Source organism: Grus americana, unplaced genomic scaffold (genome assembly GCF_028858705.1).
Source record: "Grus americana isolate bGruAme1 unplaced genomic scaffold, bGruAme1.mat scaffold_563, whole genome shotgun sequence".
In the NCBI taxonomy this organism is placed as follows: Eukaryota; Metazoa; Chordata; class Aves; order Gruiformes; family Gruidae; genus Grus; species Grus americana.
The window spans coordinates 15,489-30,886 of record NW_026561801.1 but is presented as its reverse complement, the minus strand read 5'-3'; the positions used below and the strand labels follow the sequence as shown (position 1 = coordinate 30,886).

Genomic DNA, 15,398 nt, shown 5'->3' with positions numbered 1-15,398 from the left:
GTTTGCGGGGGGGGGGGGGCCGGAGTTTGGCATGGGTCAGGGGCGGAGCCAAGAAGCATCACTTTTGGATCCCGAGGATGCGAGCAATGTGACCTTGTTGAATACGTTAATACCCCACACACACACCTCCTCCCCTGCCCTCCATCACGGCCCCTCGCCCCCCCCCCGCAAAGGAAGCGCCAACGCAGCCGGCACGGCAAAAGAGACCGCAAGCGTTTATTCAGTCACACACAGAGCCGGTTCGGGGAGAGACTCCGCACCGGGGCTCGGGGCCCGGCCCTGGGGCACCTCGGCTGTCCTACCCAGAGCCACGCTCGCCAGTCCGGCGTGGAACAGACACACGGTCGGTCCGTCAGGCTGCTGGAGAGCTGGGCTGCTATGTGCAGGCTGCCGCCAAAACCGAGGAGCCAGCTGCAGGACGCTAGAAGAGAGGAGAAAAGGGGCAGCCAGCTGGATGGGGGGGGCGGCGGCGGCGAGCGAGAAAGCACGAGGCAAGGAAAGGGACGGCGAGTGAAGGACGGGGACAGGGAGCCTGACAGAGAGGGAGGAAGAAGCGGCAGGAAGAGAGGCAGCGGGACGGCGACCGACAAACCAGGACGGGGAGCGGGACAGAGAGGCAGAAACGACCCTGGGCGGGCAGCGCCACGGCGAGGGAGGAAAAGAGAATAAGGGCAGGGAGCCGGACCGAGAGGTACGGCGAGGGACAGCGGCACGGGGAGCAGGACAGAGCAACAGAGAATAAAAAAAGGAAGCGGGAGCGTGAGAGAACCGGGCTGGGGAGCAGGGAGAAGGAGAGATAAAAGAGAGAGAGCAACAGAGGGAAAGAGGACCGGGGGAGGGACGCTGGGGCAGAGTGAGAACAAGAGGGGCAGGGAGCAGGACAGAGGGGCAGAGGCAGAAGGAGGACAGAGGGACAGAGAGACAAAAGAGGGAGACGAGGACTGGGCAGAGGGGAGAGAAAGACGGGGGCAAGGAGCAGAGACACAAAGGTGCCAGGAAAAGGACGGTCAGATGGAGCGAGAAACAGGGTCGGGGAGCAGGACAAAAGGACAAAGAAAAAGGCGAGGAAGAAGGAAGGAAGGATAAAGGTGGGACAGGGAACGGGACATACGCAGCGAAACAAAGCAGAACAGAGAAGAGAGGACAGGGATTGAGGAACAGAGAGAGAGATGCAGGCTGGTACACAGAGACGGCGAAGGTAAGCAAAACCAGCGACAGGCAGGAGGACCTGGTTCTGACAACCCATCGCTCCCGGTGTCGCTTCCACGGCCTCAAAAAATGCGACGTGCCGCAAGACAAGAGAATGGGAGAGTGAAAGCAAAGGCACGGGAAACTTAACGCTCTTAGTAATTTCACTGAGCATCACAGCTTACAGTTACTCAATGTCTTCCGGTGTCACAGGGTGAGGTACAACTGATTTCGTCTCCATATCTCTGGACAGAGCTTTTCTCATATCTGGGGGGGGGGGGGGGAAGAAAAAAAAAAAAGATATTCTAAGACGACAGTCCTTGCACAAAGCCACGTTCAGCGAATTCTCTATTACAATAAGGTCGTTTCTAACCCAGAAGATTTCACAGAATCATAGAGTACCTCAAGTTGGAAGGGACCCATACGGATCGCCGAGACCAAGCCCCCGCTCCACGCGGGACTACCTAAAACTAAACCGTGCGACTAAGAGCATCGTTCAGACGCTCCTTGAACTCCTGACAGGCTCGGTGGCTGCGACCGCTTCCCTGGGGAGCCTGTTCCGTGACTGACCGACCGCCCTCTCAGTGAAAAGCCTTTTCCCAACGTCCGGTCTGAACTTGCCCTGACGCAGCTTCGTCCCGTTTCCTCGGGTCCTAGTGCCGGTCACCGGAGAGAGCGGAGGTCAGCGCCTCCCCCTCCGCCGTCCCCCCTCGAGGAAGGTGTAGACTGCGATGAGGTCACCCCTCGGCCTTCCCTTCTCCAAGCTGAACAAACCAAGTGACCTCAGCCGCTCCCCCTAAGTCTCGCCTCGGAGACCTCTCGCCATCTCGGTCGCCCTCCTCCGCGCACGCTCCGAGAGCGTTGTTCGGCGGCACCGCTCTCGACTGGAACCTAACGCTGCACGTAACTCAACTGAGCGGAAAGGAAATGACGGGCTAAAGGGACAAATACACGATTTAAGGCAGCCGCAACGATGGCAGATGTCTGTCCGTAGCCCTTCTATTTATTTCACAGCGCTCCTGCGTATCAAACGAACGGTACCAGAGCAGAAAAGGTATACGGCGTGGCCACGTTACCCCTCGGGGAGGACGGCGAAAGGAGAGAAGATCTAGAAAGAGGAAGCAGCTGGTACTTCGCTTTTGGTAACAGAATTAACATCAACACGTTCCTTCCCTTTGAAATTGAAAACGCCACCCAATTCTCTGCCACTGTTGACCACCGACACTTGTAAATTTCTAGTGAAACAGCTGAGGAAAACAAAGTTTCAGGTCCCTGGCTAGGGGAAGAAACCAGGCAAGCGCCGCCGTTCCTTCCCCCCGACAACACTAGCAAAAAAAACCAGCCGCTGGGGGCGAGCGTTCCTCCGAAAGAAAAATCAGGTGAGAAACCGCATTTTTATTTTCAGCTTACCTACAGGATAAATGTCTTTGTAGTTGCTACAAAACGTGTAAACTGCACAAAGATTAAGTTTTGTAACCGATCTAAGGTTCAGTACGAAAAACTACCTAAAGGAGTACGCAAAGTCCCACTCATCAACAATTATCTGACCCTGTTTCATATTAAAAAAAAAAAAAAAAAAAAAAAAAGTAATGCTAATCACACAGACAAGCCCAGGAACCCTCAACATGAGAATCTTTCCGTTCAGCCGGAGGCAGAACGAGTACTTACCACGGGCATCCTCATCTGGCTCTCCGCTGCTAGCAGAGCGGCACGCCAACGCTGTCCGGTACACGCCGTAGTACGCCTAGTTGCTTCTACGTATTTACCGCCGCCTGATTTGATACTCTCACAAAGAGATCGACGAAAAAGCCACCCTTTCTTTGAAAAAATAAAAACCAAAACCACACAGTTAAGGAACGGTAGGCGAACGTATTTCTAAATCATAACCCACGGCTTGCAGGCAGACCAAGAGCAGCTCTGACGATGCGGTACGCTCATCAAACATCTTTCACGCAGGAATAACAGATGTACTCCTTTACCACGGGACGCAGCCGGCACAGGGACAAATTTCATGCTGTTTTTGTCACACGACCGTCCTTCTGCACCAGCCAGTGGGTTCAGAATTAAGGACAGGACAGGCTAAACGCTCACACGAGCCTCCTATCCGTAAGAAACTATTAAAAATAGAAAAAAAAACTTCCACGTTTTAGATCGCGTTGCCTTAGGGACTGCCTCCTTCAAAGCCTGCCTGTTGGGGGGGGGGTGGGTGGGGGGGCGCGTGTGCGCGCACGCACGCGCGTGAGGCGTGGAAATCGGTCGCAGAATTCAGTTGCCTAACGAGAGACGGCCCTTCTCCTCGCAAGGCAAACGTTTCAAAACGTCGTACTCTTTTCCGATTTTACCGGCTGGTACTGGGGTTGCCCTACCAGCATGAGTTGGGGACCCGTCCCTCTGGGTCCGTGCGACGCCAAATTAAATATTCTGCAAGTAACCGAGCAGGAGATGGAAAGTAAGCTAAGATGCTCTCTGCCGTACAAGGTTTGTTCGCCATCGTCCCCGAGGGAATCGCACAAAGCCCACGCTTGCCGAACCGGTACGTCGGAGGCCCTACGGGAAACGGCGCTGACGTTTCGCCAAGCTCTTCTCCTGTCAAGAAGAGGACCTTTTCTGCGGCATCCCTATTGGCGTTCGGCCTGCTTTCGGCTCATTCTGGCAGATCAGCTTTCAGAGAAAGCCTGAGATTTCAAACCGTCAAGCAACATTCACCATTCTTGCTCTCTGACTACGGGGAATTTCAGCGAATCGGAACGCTACTTGGAGCCACGTTCCGGGTCTGTTTCGCCGCAAACCAAATATCTAAGCCACGGACCGGGCGCCCGTAGAAAAATTACTTTAAAAGATTAAAGACAAGCACAGTACTCACTTTTCTGAAATTTCTTCCGGTAGCGCCATCAATTTAGCGGCCGAACCCAGCCGTCGAAATTCCGGTGCAACGGAGCGAGCAGGAACGTGTCCGTGCCGCTCTTCCCTGGCCACGGAGCCTTCCGCTCTACCCGTTACTGCGAACGTACGGAGCATCGGCGCAGCAGCACCTGTGGAATAACGCACCGCCCACAGCTATACAGAAGAAGAATCCGAGACGACGGTAGAAGACCCCAGACCAAAAGTCACCGCGGGACTAAGGGACGCGCGGACAGCGCGCGAGGGGCGGGTGTCCGGGACCCAAGCGTGGAACGGCCCCGGGATTTCTTTGTTCGGGGTCCCTCTCTTTGGAGGCGCCCCGCCCGGGCCGATCCCGCTGCTGCACCTTTCAGTTACGTTAATTATTTTACAAAATCCGACACCCGGAGACTGCTGCCGGAAGCCTCGGGTCGAGCCCGAAGGAGGAGGAGGAGGAGGAAGCGCGCCCGAGAAGAAGCGTGCGCGCGACACCGTGAACGGGGTGCGAACGCTGGGGCGGCAGCTGCTCCTCCTCAAACAGAGACAGAGAGAGAAAGAAGAGGGGGAAAGCCACAGGGTACAGAGGGCGGAAGTGGAAAAGAGGGGCCGGGAGCCGGACAGAGGGAGGTGGAGAAAGAGGCCGTCGGAAGGGAAGGGACGGGCTGCGGGGCAGAGGGGGACTTGCCAGCGCCAGGTTCGCGGTTCCACCCGATAATCGTAAAGGTCTCTGCCAACCTCGACGATTCGGTCGCTTTAAAAAACAATCGGGATCTCGAGGCGGACCGAGGGAGAGACGGAGAATATAAAAACGGTCGCGGCTAAGAGGGCAGAGAGGGAGGAATCGCGAGACAGGGAGAGGCAAGCCGGGCAGGGGAAAAAGTCCCGACAGGCTTCTGCAGCGACAGGGAGGAATTGAAGATTCGAGAGAGGGAGCTGGACAGAGAGAGAGACGGGGAAAGGTAAGACGGTGGCGAGCTACCGGGCAGAGAAGCAGAGTTTAATGCCGGGGACCGGGAGAGGGACAGAGAGGGAAGGAGAAAGGAACGAAGGGACGGGCTGCGGGGCAGACAGGGAGGAAGGAAGGAAGAAGAAGAAAGAGGGACAGGGAGCCAGACGAACCGCGACGGGGAAAGAAAAAGGTACCGACGGGCTAGGAGGCAGAGAGGGGAGACTTTAGAAAAACAGGGACGGGGAGCGAGACGGAGCCAGACCGAAAAAAGGAACCATAGCGACGGGTGCCGGGACAGAGAGGCGGGCCTTCAAAACGAGGGGCAGGGAAGAGGCTCAAGAGGGACGGAGAAAGAGAGAGACTCACGACGACTCGCTACGGAGCCGAGAAGGAAGACCTCGAACAACAGGAACGAGGAGCCGCACAGAGAGAGCCAGAGATGGCAGAAATACCGACAGGCTACAGGACCGAGGGGGAGGAATGCAGAAACAGTGGCTGGGGGCCGGACAGAGAGACAGGGAGAGAGAGAAGGAAACAATAGCCACGGGCTACGGGGCAGAGAGAGCGAGGACCTAAAAAAGGTGGGGACAGGCAGCCCGTCAGAGCGAGATGGAAAAAGAACATAGCGGGGAGCAGAAAGCAAACCAAAAAACCCCACAGCGGGGTGGGAAAGCGAGGGGGGCAGAGGAGGGCCCGCGACGCAGAGGAGAGGCGATGGGGCCCCGCGGGCCCAGGACTCACCGCAGCTCTGGCTCTCGGCGCTGCCGGGAGAGCTTGCCAGCGCAGACGCTTCTTTCTCCCGCTCTCCGCCTTTCCTTTGCTGTCACTCCGGTCGCTCGGCTGTCCTCCGCCTAAGAGAATACACGGGTGTCTTACAGCTCCGAGGAGACGAGTCTGCCTAGATGAGTAGCCTGCCTGCCTCCCTCCCTGCCTCCCTCGGTACGCGGCCGCACCGTGCTTTGGATTACGCGTGGCGACCCTGCGGTGCCCGTCGGCAGCCTGACCTGCCGCGGAGCGCAACGAGGGATCTTTCCTCACCCGGCGAGGCAGGCGCTCTCTTGCCTGCAGCGGGAGGCAGCTGCCGGCCGGAGAGCCTTCCATCTCTTCTTCTTCTTCTTCTTCACCTTTCTCTGGCCATTCCAGCTTCCCTTAGGGCAGCTCCTGTCCACGGCCGGTAAGCGCTCCGCCGCCTGTCCCTTTTCGCCCCCACGCCACGAGGCGAGCCAGGCCAGGCACAGGCGAGGCGGGTGCAGTCGACGGCATCCCCAAGGGAGGGACGGGCAACCACGTCCTCAGCGCGGCCTGGGAGAGGGAAAGAAAAAGCAGTGGCCGTTACTACCGGAGGTCGGCCCTGGCCGGAGACCCTCCTCCTTCTGCAGGGGCTTCCGGAGACGCCGCTCTTTCCCCGCGCTGCTGCCGCTGCCGCCGCCGCCAGCACCCCCGTTCAGGAAGAAAGCGGCACAGGCGAGGGCCAGCTTGCCGCCTTCACGCCAGGGCTCGGGGGCGGCCTGGGGCTGCCGGACAGGCTTCCGGAGAGTCCGACCGGTAGCGCTCGTCTCGGGACACCGGGCAACGCCTCACGCGCGCGCGCGCTCTCGTAGCACGGCCGCACCGCTGCTCGGGAGCGGCTGGAAGCCTGCAGAAAACCACTCGAAACCGGCAAAAAAACCCCAACCTCGCGCTCCTGCGAGAGCAAGTCGGGCTGTCCGGCAGCCACGTCCGCGAAAACGACGCCTCCCGGCACGCACTGGCAAGCGCCGCGTGGCAGCCATTAGAGTGCCGTAAGACTACACTTCCCGGCGTGCTCCGGGGAGCCAATATGGCCGACCAGCAGCCGCGTGCCCCAAGACTGCAACTGCCGGCGTGCCGCGGGAGGCAGCCTTCCACGCTTCCTGACCCTGCGGGGACACCGTCCCGTGCCCTCACCCCAAAGCCGACTCACCCGAAAGCCCCGCCGAGCCGCGACGGCAGCCCCGAGCTCCGCAGCGCGGCTCCGGGCTGGCGCCCCCCCCCGCCCCCGCCTCCCCTCAGCCACCTCCGAAAGGCGCGGACGCCCGCCGGCTCCGGGCAGCCCCCGCCGCGCGGCTCCGGACGGTCTCCCCGCCCGGTTCCGACACGGCGCGCACCCCCCCCACCCGCCGCACGGCTCCGGGCAGCCCCCCTCCCCTCTGTGACACGGACCCCGCCGCCCCGCCCCCCCCCGCCTCTCCTCGGAGGCGGCACCGCTGCCGCCGCCCTCCTCGGGGCTTTCCCCGGGACCCGCCGGTCCGTCCCGCTGCCCCGCACACCTTCTCCCTCCGTGCAGCCGCAGCCCGGCGACGCCTCCGCTCCTCCCTCGGCTCACAGCAGCCCCTGCACACCGGCTGCCGGCAGCCGGTTCCGGGGAGGGGGCGTGGCGCTGCACTGCGCATGCGCGGCGCTGCCGCTGCAGTACCGAAATTTGGTCGCTAGGCGGCAGCACCGAGCGAGCATGCGCTGGGTGCGATGCGTGAGGGGCGGGGCTTGGCGTGCGTCGCGGGCGGAGTTTGCGTTGAGTTTGCGTGAGGGGGCGGAGTTTGCGTGAGGGGCGGAGTTTGCGTGAGGGGCGGAGTTTGCGTGAGGGGCGGGGTTTGCGCCGGGGGCGGGGTTTGCGTGAGGGGCGGGGCTTGGCGTGCGTCGCGGGCGGAGTTTGCGTCGGGGGCGGAGTTTGCGTGGGCGGCTTGGGCGTTCGGGGGCGGAGTTTGGTGTGGGGGCGGAGTTTGTTTGGCGTGAGGGCGGAGTTTGCGTGAGGGGCGGAGTTTGCGTGGGGGCGTGAGTTTGCGTGAGGGGCGGAGTTTGCGTGAGGGGCGGAGTTTGCGTGGGGGGCGGAGTTTGCATGGGTCAGGGGCGGAGCCAAGAAGCATCACTTTTGGATCCCGAGGATGCGAGCAATGTGACCTTGTTGAATACGTTAATACCCCCACACACACCTCCTCCCCTGCCCTCCATCACGGCCCCTCGCCCCCCCCCCCCGCAAAGGAAGCGCCAACGCAGCCGGCACGGCAAAAGAGACCGCAAGCGTTTATTCAGTCACACACAGAGCCGGTTCCGGGAGAGACTCCGCACCGGGGCTCGGGGCCCGGCCCTGGGGCACCTCGGCTGTCCTACCCAGAGCCACGCTCGCCAGTCCGGCGTGGAACAGACACACGGTCGGTCCGTCAGGCTGCTGGAGAGCTGGGCTGCTATGTGCAGGCTGCCGCCAAAACCGAGGAGCCAGCTGCAGGACGCTAGAAGAGAGGAGAAAAGGGGCAGCCAGCTGGATGGGGGGGGCGGCGGCGGCGAGCGAGAAAGCACGAGGCAAGGAAAGGGACGGCGAGTGAAGGACGGGGACAGGGAGCCTGACAGAGAGGGAGGAAGAAGCGGCAGGAAGAGAGGCAGCGGGACGGCGACCGACAAACCAGGACGGGGAGCGGGACAGAGAGGCAGAAACGACCCTGGGCGGGCAGCGCCACGGCGAGGGAGGAAAAGAGAATAAGGGCAGGGAGCCGGACCGAGAGGTACGGCGAGGGACAGCGGCACGGGGAGCAGGACAGAGCAACAGAGAATAAAAAAAGGAAGCGGGAGCGTGAGAGAACCGGGCTGGGGAGCAGGGAGAAGGAGAGATAAAAGGAGAGAGCAACAGAGGGAAAGAGGACCGGGGAGCGGGACGCTGGGGCAGAGTGAGAACAAGAGGGGCAGGGAGCAGGACAGAGGGGCAGAGGCAGAAGGAGGACAGAGGGACAGAGAGACAAAAGAGGGAGACGAGGACTGGGCAGAGGGGAGAGAAAGACGGGGGCAAGGAGCAGAGACACAAAGGTGCCAGGAAAAGGACGGTCAGATGGAGCGAGAAACAGGGTCGGGGAGCAGGACAAAAGGACAAAGAAAAAGGCGAGGAAGAAGGAAGGAAGGATAAAGGTGGGACAGGGAACGGGACATACGCAGCGAAACAAAGCAGAACAGAGAAGAGAGGACAGGGATTGAGGAACAGAGAGAGAGACGCAGGCTGGTACACAGAGACGGCGAAGGTAAGCAAAACCAGCGACAGGCAGGAGGACCTGGTTCTGACAACCCATCGCTCCCGGTGTCGCTTCCACGGCCTCAAAAAATGCGACGTGCCGCAAGACAAGAGAATGGGAGAGTGAAAGCAAAGGCACGGGAAACTTAACGCTCTTAGTAATTTCACTGAGCATCACAGCTTACAGTTACTCAATGTCTTCCGGTGTCACAGGGTGAGGTACAACTGATTTCGTCTCCATATCTCTGGACAGAGCTTTTCTCATATCTGGGGGGGGGGGGGGAAAAAAAAAAAAAGATATTCTAAGACGACAGTCCTTGCACAAAGCCACGTTCAGCGAATTCTCTATTACAATAAGGTCGTTTCTAACCCAGAAGATTTCACAGAATCATAGAGTATCTCAAGTTGGAAGGGACCCATACGGATCACCGAGACCAAGCCCCCGCTCCACGCGGGACTACCTAAAACTAAACCGTGCGACTAAGAGCATCGTTCAGACGCTCCTTGAACTCCTGACAGGCTCGGTGGCTGCGACCGCTTCCCTGGGGAGCCTGTTCCGTGACTGACCGACCGCCCTCTCAGTGAAAAGCCTTTTCCCAACGTCCGGTCTGAACTTGCCCTGACGCAGCTTCGTCCCGTTTCCTCGGGTCCTAGTGCCGGTCACCGGAGAGAGCGGAGGTCAGCGCCTCCCCCTCCGCCGTCCCCCTCGAGGAAGGTGTAGACTGCGATGAGGTCACCCCTCGGCCTTCCCTTCTCCAAGCTGAACAAACCAAGTGACCTCAGCCGCTCCCCCTAAGTCTCGCCTCGGAGACCTCTCGCCATCTCGGTCGCCCTCCTCCGCGCACGCTCCGAGAGCGTTGTTCGGCGGCACCGCTCTCGACTGGAACCTAACGCTGCACGTAACTCAACTGAGCGGAAAGGAAATGACGGGCTAAAGGGACAAATACACGATTTAAGGCAGCCGCAACGATGGCAGATGTCTGTCCGTAGCCCTTCTATTTATTTCACAGCGCTCCTGCGTATCAAACGAACGGTACCAGAGCAGAAAAGGTATACGGCGTGGCCACGTTACCCCTCGGGGAGGACGGCGAAAGGAGAGAAGATCTAGAAAGAGGAAGCAGCTGGTACTTCGCTTTTGGTAACAGAATTAACATCAACACGTTCCTTCCCTTTGAAATTGAAAACGCCACCCAATTCTCTGCCACTGTTGACCACCGACACTTGTAAATTTCTAGTGAAACAGCTGAGGAAAACAAAGTTTCAGGTCCCTGGCTAGGGGAAGAAACCAGGCAAGCGCCGCCGTTCCTTCCCCCCGACAACACTAGCAAAAAAAACCAGCCGCTGGGGGCGAGCGTTCCTCCGAAAGAAAAATCAGGTGAGAAACCGCATTTTTATTTTCAGCTTACCTACAGGATAAATGTCTTTGTAGTTGCTACAAAACGTGTAAACTGCACAAAGATTAAGTTTTGTAACCGATCTAAGGTTCAGTACGAAAAACTACCTAAAGGAGTACGCAAAGTCCCACTCATCAACAATTATCTGACCCTGTTTCATATTAAAAAAAAAAAAAAAAAAAAAAAAGTAATGCTAATCACACAGACAAGCCCAGGAACCCTCAACATGAGAATCTTTCCGTTCAGCCGGAGGCAGAACGAGTACTTACCACGGGCATCCTCATCTGGCTCTCCGCTGCTAGCAGAGCGGCACGCCAACGCTGTCCGGTACACGCCGTAGTACGCCTAGTTGCTTCTACGTATTTACCGCCGCCTGATTTGATACTCTCACAAAGAGATCGACGAAAAAGCCACCCTTTCTTTGAAAAAATAAAAACCAAAACCACACAGTTAAGGAACGGTAGGCGAACGTATTTCTAAATCATAACCCACGGCTTGCAGGCAGACCAAGAGCAGCTCTGACGATGCGGTACGCTCATCAAACATCTTTCACGCAGGAATAACAGATGTACTCCTTTACCACGGGACGCAGCCGGCACAGGGACAAATTTCATGCTGTTTTTGTCACACGACCGTCCTTCTGCACCAGCCAGTGGGTTCAGAATTAAGGACAGGACAGGCTAAACGCTCACACGAGCCTCCTATCCGTAAGAAACTATTAAAAATAGAAAAAAAAACTTCCACGTTTTAGATCGCGTTGCCTTAGGGACTGCCTCCTTCAAAGCCTGCCTGTTGGGGGGGGGGGGGGGGGGGCGCGTGTGCGCGCACGCACGCGCGTGAGGCGTGGAAATCGGTCGCAGAATTCAGTTGCCTAACGAGAGACGGCCCTTCTCCTCGCAAGGCAAACGTTTCAAAACGTCGTACTCTTTTCCGATTTTACCGGCTGGTACTGGGGTTGCCCTACCAGCATGAGTTGGGGACCCGTCCCTCTGGGTCCGTGCGACGCCAAATTAAATATTCTGCAAGTAACCGAGCAGGAGATGGAAAGTAAGCTAAGATGCTCTCTGCCGTACAAGGTTTGTTCGCCATCGTCCCCGAGGGAATCGCACAAAGCCCACGCTTGCCGAACCGGTACGTCGGAGGCCCTACGGGAAACGGCGCTGACGTTTCGCCAAGCTCTTCTCCTGTCAAGAAGAGGACCTTTTCTGCGGCATCCCTATTGGCGTTCGGCCTGCTTTCGGCTCATTCTGGCAGGTCAGCTTTCAGAGAAAGCCTGAGATTTCAAACCGCCAAGCAACATTCACCATTCTTGCTCTCTGACTACGGGGAATTTCAGCGAATCGGAACGCTACTTGGAGCCACGTTCCGGGTCTGTTTCGCCGCAAACCAAATATCTAAGCCACGGACCGGGCGCCCGTAGAAAAATTACTTTAAAAGATTAAAGACAAGCACAGTACTCACTTTTCTGAAATTTCTTCCGGTAGCGCCATCAATTTAGCGGCCGAACCCAGCCGTCGAAATTCCGGTGCAACGGAGCGAGCAGGAACGCGTCCGTGCCGCTCTTCCCTGGCCACGGAGCCTTCCGCTCTACCCGTTACTGCGAACGTACGGAGCATCGGCGCAGCAGCACCTGTGGAATAACGCACCGCCCACAGCTATACAGAAGAAGAATCCGAGACGACGGTAGAAGACCCCAGACCAAAAGTCACCGCGGGACTAAGGGACGCGCGGACAGCGCGCGAGGGGCGGGTGTCCGGGACCCAAGCGTGGAACGGCCCCGGGATTTCTTTGTTCGGGGTCCCTCTCTTTGGAGGCGCCCCGCCCGGGCCGATCCCGCTGCTGCACCTTTCAGTTACGTTAATTATTTTACAAAATCCGACACCCGGAGACTGCTGCCGGAAGCCTCGGGTCGAGCCCGAAGGAGGAGGAGGAGGAGGAAGCGCGCCCGAGAAGAAGCGGGCGCGCGACACCGTGAACGGGGTGCGAACGCTGGGGCGGCAGCTGCTCCTCCTCAAACAGAGACAGAGAGAGAAAGAAGAGGGGGAAAGCCACAGGGTACAGAGGGCGGAAGTGGAAAAGAGGGGCCGGGAGCCGGACAGAGGGAGGTGGAGAAAGAGGCCGTCGGAAGGGAAGGGACGGGCTGCGGGGCAGAGGGGGACTTGCCAGCGCCAGGTTCGCGGTTCCACCCGATAATCGTAAAGGTCTCTGCCAACCTCGACGATTCGGTCGCTTTAAAAAACAATCGGGATCTCGAGGCGGACCGAGGGAGAGACGGAGAATATAAAAACGGTCGCGGCTAAGAGGGCAGAGAGGGAGGAATCGCGAGACAGGGAGAGGCAAGCCGGGCAGGGGAAAAAGTCCCGACAGGCTTCTGCAGCGACAGGGAGGAATTGAAGATTCGAGAGAGGGAGCTGGACAGAGAGAGAGACGGGGAAAGGTAAGACGGTGGCGAGCTACCGGGCAGAGAAGCAGAGTTTAATGCCGGGGACCGGGAGAGGGACAGAGAGGGAAGGAGAAAGGAACGAAGGGACGGGCTGCGGGGCAGACAGGGAGGAAGGAAGGAAGGAAGAAAGAGGGACAGGGAGCCAGACGAACCGCGACGGGGAAAGAAAAAGGTACCGACGGGCTAGGAGGCAGAGAGGGGAGACTTTAGAAAAACAGGGACGGGGAGCGAGACGGAGCCAGACCGAAAAAAGGAACCATAGCGACGGGTGCCGGGACAGAGAGGCGGGCCTTCAAAACGAGGGGCAGGGAAGAGGCTCAAGAGGGACGGAGAAAGAGAGAGACTCACGACGACTCGCTACGGAGCCGAGAAGGAAGACCTCGAACAACAGGAACGAGGAGCCGCACAGAGAGAGCCAGAGATGGCAGAAATACCGACGGGCTACAGGACCGAGGGGGAGGAATGCAGAAACAGTGGCTGGGGGCCGGACAGAGAGACAGGGAGAGAGAGAAGGAAACAATAGCCACGGGCTACGGGGCAGAGAGAGCGAGGACCTAAAAAAGGTGGGGACAGGCAGCCCGTCAGAGCGAGATGGAAAAAGAACATAGCGGGGAGCAGAAAGCAAACCAAAAAACCCCACAGCGGGGTGGGAAAGCGAGGGGGGCAGAGGAGGGCCCGCGACGCAGAGGAGAGGCGATGGGGCCCCGCGGGCCCAGGACTCACCGCAGCTCTGGCTCTCGGCGCTGCCGGGAGAGCTTGCCAGCGCAGACGCTTCTTTCTCCCGCTCTCCGCCTTTCCTTTGCTGTCACTCCGGTCGCTCGGCTGTCCTCCGCCTAAGAGAATACACGGGTGTCTTACAGCTCCGAGGAGACGAGTCTGCCTAGATGAGTAGCCTGCCTCCCTGCCTCCCTCGGTACGCGGCCGCACCGTGCTTTGGATTACGCGTGGCGACCCTGCGGTGCCCGTCGGCAGCCTGACCTGCCGCGGAGCGCAACGAGGGATCTTTCCTCACCCGGCGAGGCAGGCGCTCTCTTGCCTGCAGCGGGAGGCAGCTGCCGGCCGGAGAGCCTTCCATCTCTTCTTCTTCTTCTTCTTCTTCACCTTTCTCTGGCCATTCCAGCTTCCCTTAGGGCAGCTGCTGTCCACGGCCGGTAAGCGCTCCGCCGCCTGTCCCTTTTCGCCCCCACGCCACGAGGCGAGCCAGGCCAGGCACAGGCGAGGCGGGTGCAGTCGACGGCATCCCCAAGGGAGGGACGGGCAACCACGTCCTCAGCGCGGCCTGGGAGAGGGAAAGAAAAAGCAGTGGCCGTTACTACCGGAGGTCGGCCCTGGCCGGAGACCCTCCTCCTTCTGCAGGGGCTTCCGGAGACGCCGCTCTTTCCCCGCGCTGCTGCCGCTGCCGCCGCCGCCGCCAGCACCCCCGTTCAGGAAGAAAGCGGCACAGGCGAGGGCCAGCTTGCCGCCTTCACGCCAGGGCTCGGGGGCGGCCTGGGGCTGCCGGACAGGCTTCCGGAGAGTCCGACCGGTAGCGCTCGTCTCGGGACACCGGGCAACGCCTCGCCGCGCGCGCGCTCTCGTAGCACGGCCGCACCGCTGCTCGGGAGCGGCTGGAAGCCTGCAGAAAACCACTCGAAACCGGCAAAAAAACCCCAACCTCGCGCTCCTGCGAGAGCAAGTCGGGCTGTCCGGCAGCCACGTCCGCGAAAACGACGCCTCCCGGCACGCACTGGCAAGCGCCGCGTGGCAGCCATTAGAGTGCCGTAAGACTACACTTCCGGCGTGCTCCGGGGAGCCAATATGGCCGACCAGCAGCCGCGTGCCCCAAGACTGCAACTGCCGGCGTGCCGCGGGAGGCAGCCTTCCACGCTTCCTGACCCTGCGGGGACACCGTCCCGTGCCCTCACCCCAAAGCCGACTCACCCGAAAGCCCCGCCGAGCCGCGACGGCAGCCCCGAGCTCCGCAGCGCGGCTCCGGGCTGGCGCCCCCCCCCCGCCCCCCCCCCCCCCCCCCCAGCCACCTCCGAAAGGCGCGGACGCCCGCCGGCTCCGGGCAGCCCCCGCCGCGCGGCTCCGGACGGTCTCCCCGCCCGGTTCCGACACGGCGCGCACCCCCCCCCCCCGCCGCACGGCTCCGGGCAGCCCCCCCCCCCTCTGTGACACGGACCCCCCCCCCCCCCCCCCCCCGCCTCTCCTCGGAGGCGGCACCGCTGCCGCCGCCCTCCTCGGGGCTTTCCCCGGGACCCGCCGGTCCGTCCCGCTGCCCCGCTCACCTTCTCCCTCCGTGCAGCCGCAGCCCGGCGACGCCTCCGCTCCTCCCTCGGCTCACAGCAGCCCCTGCACACCGGCTGCCGGCAGCCGGTTCCGGGGAGGGGGCGTGGCGCTGCACTGCGCATGCGCGGCGCTGCCGCTGCAGTACCGAAATTTGGGTCACTAGGCGGCAGCACCGAGCGAGCATGCGCTGTGCGATGCGTGAGGGGCGGGGCTTGGCGTGCGTCGGGGGCGGAGTTTGAGCGTGAGGGCGGGGTTTGCGTG

The 15,398-nt window shown here is 60.3% G+C and overlaps 1 protein-coding gene and 2 long non-coding RNA genes across 4 annotated transcripts; all 3 read right to left on the bottom strand.

The window, feature by feature from the left end:
• Positions 1-4,066: 4,066 nt before the first annotated feature.
• Positions 4,067-7,420, bottom strand: LOC129200840 (uncharacterized). The gene is made up of 4 exons (XR_008575122.1): positions 7,306-7,420; positions 6,056-6,319; positions 5,759-5,868; positions 4,067-4,220 (listed from the first exon to the last, which is right to left on the bottom strand). It is a non-coding gene; the product is annotated as an uncharacterized LOC129200840 (long non-coding RNA).
• Positions 7,421-8,043: 623 nt separating this feature from the next.
• On the bottom strand, positions 8,044-10,788 carry LOC129200837 (uncharacterized). Of its 2 annotated transcripts, none has more exons than XM_054812082.1 (2): positions 10,693-10,788; positions 8,044-9,296 (listed from the first exon to the last, which is right to left on the bottom strand). In XM_054812082.1, exon 2 carries the CDS (start codon positions 9,202-9,204, stop codon positions 8,263-8,265), a length of 942 nt encoding a protein of 313 aa, XP_054668057.1. In that variant the 5' UTR covers positions 9,205-9,296; positions 10,693-10,788; the 3' UTR covers positions 8,044-8,262. The 2 variants fall into 2 exon arrangements, with proteins under 2 accessions (XP_054668057.1, XP_054668058.1); XM_054812083.1 differs by lacking the exon at positions 10,693-10,788 and adding an exon at positions 9,648-10,053.
• A 1,016-nt stretch (positions 10,789-11,804) lies between these two features.
• Positions 11,805-15,233, bottom strand: LOC129200838 (uncharacterized). Its single transcript, XR_008575121.1, has 4 exons — positions 15,137-15,233; positions 13,879-14,145; positions 13,590-13,699; positions 11,805-12,053 (listed from the first exon to the last, which is right to left on the bottom strand). It is a non-coding gene; the product is annotated as an uncharacterized LOC129200838 (long non-coding RNA).
• Between the last annotated feature and the right edge of the window lie 165 nt (positions 15,234-15,398).

Bases quoted from the DNA above. Each gene is read 5' to 3' on its own strand.
- LOC129200837 (XM_054812082.1), bottom strand. From the start codon at position 9,204: ATGCTCAGTGAAATTACTAAGAGCGTTAAGTTTCCCGTGCCTTTGCTT.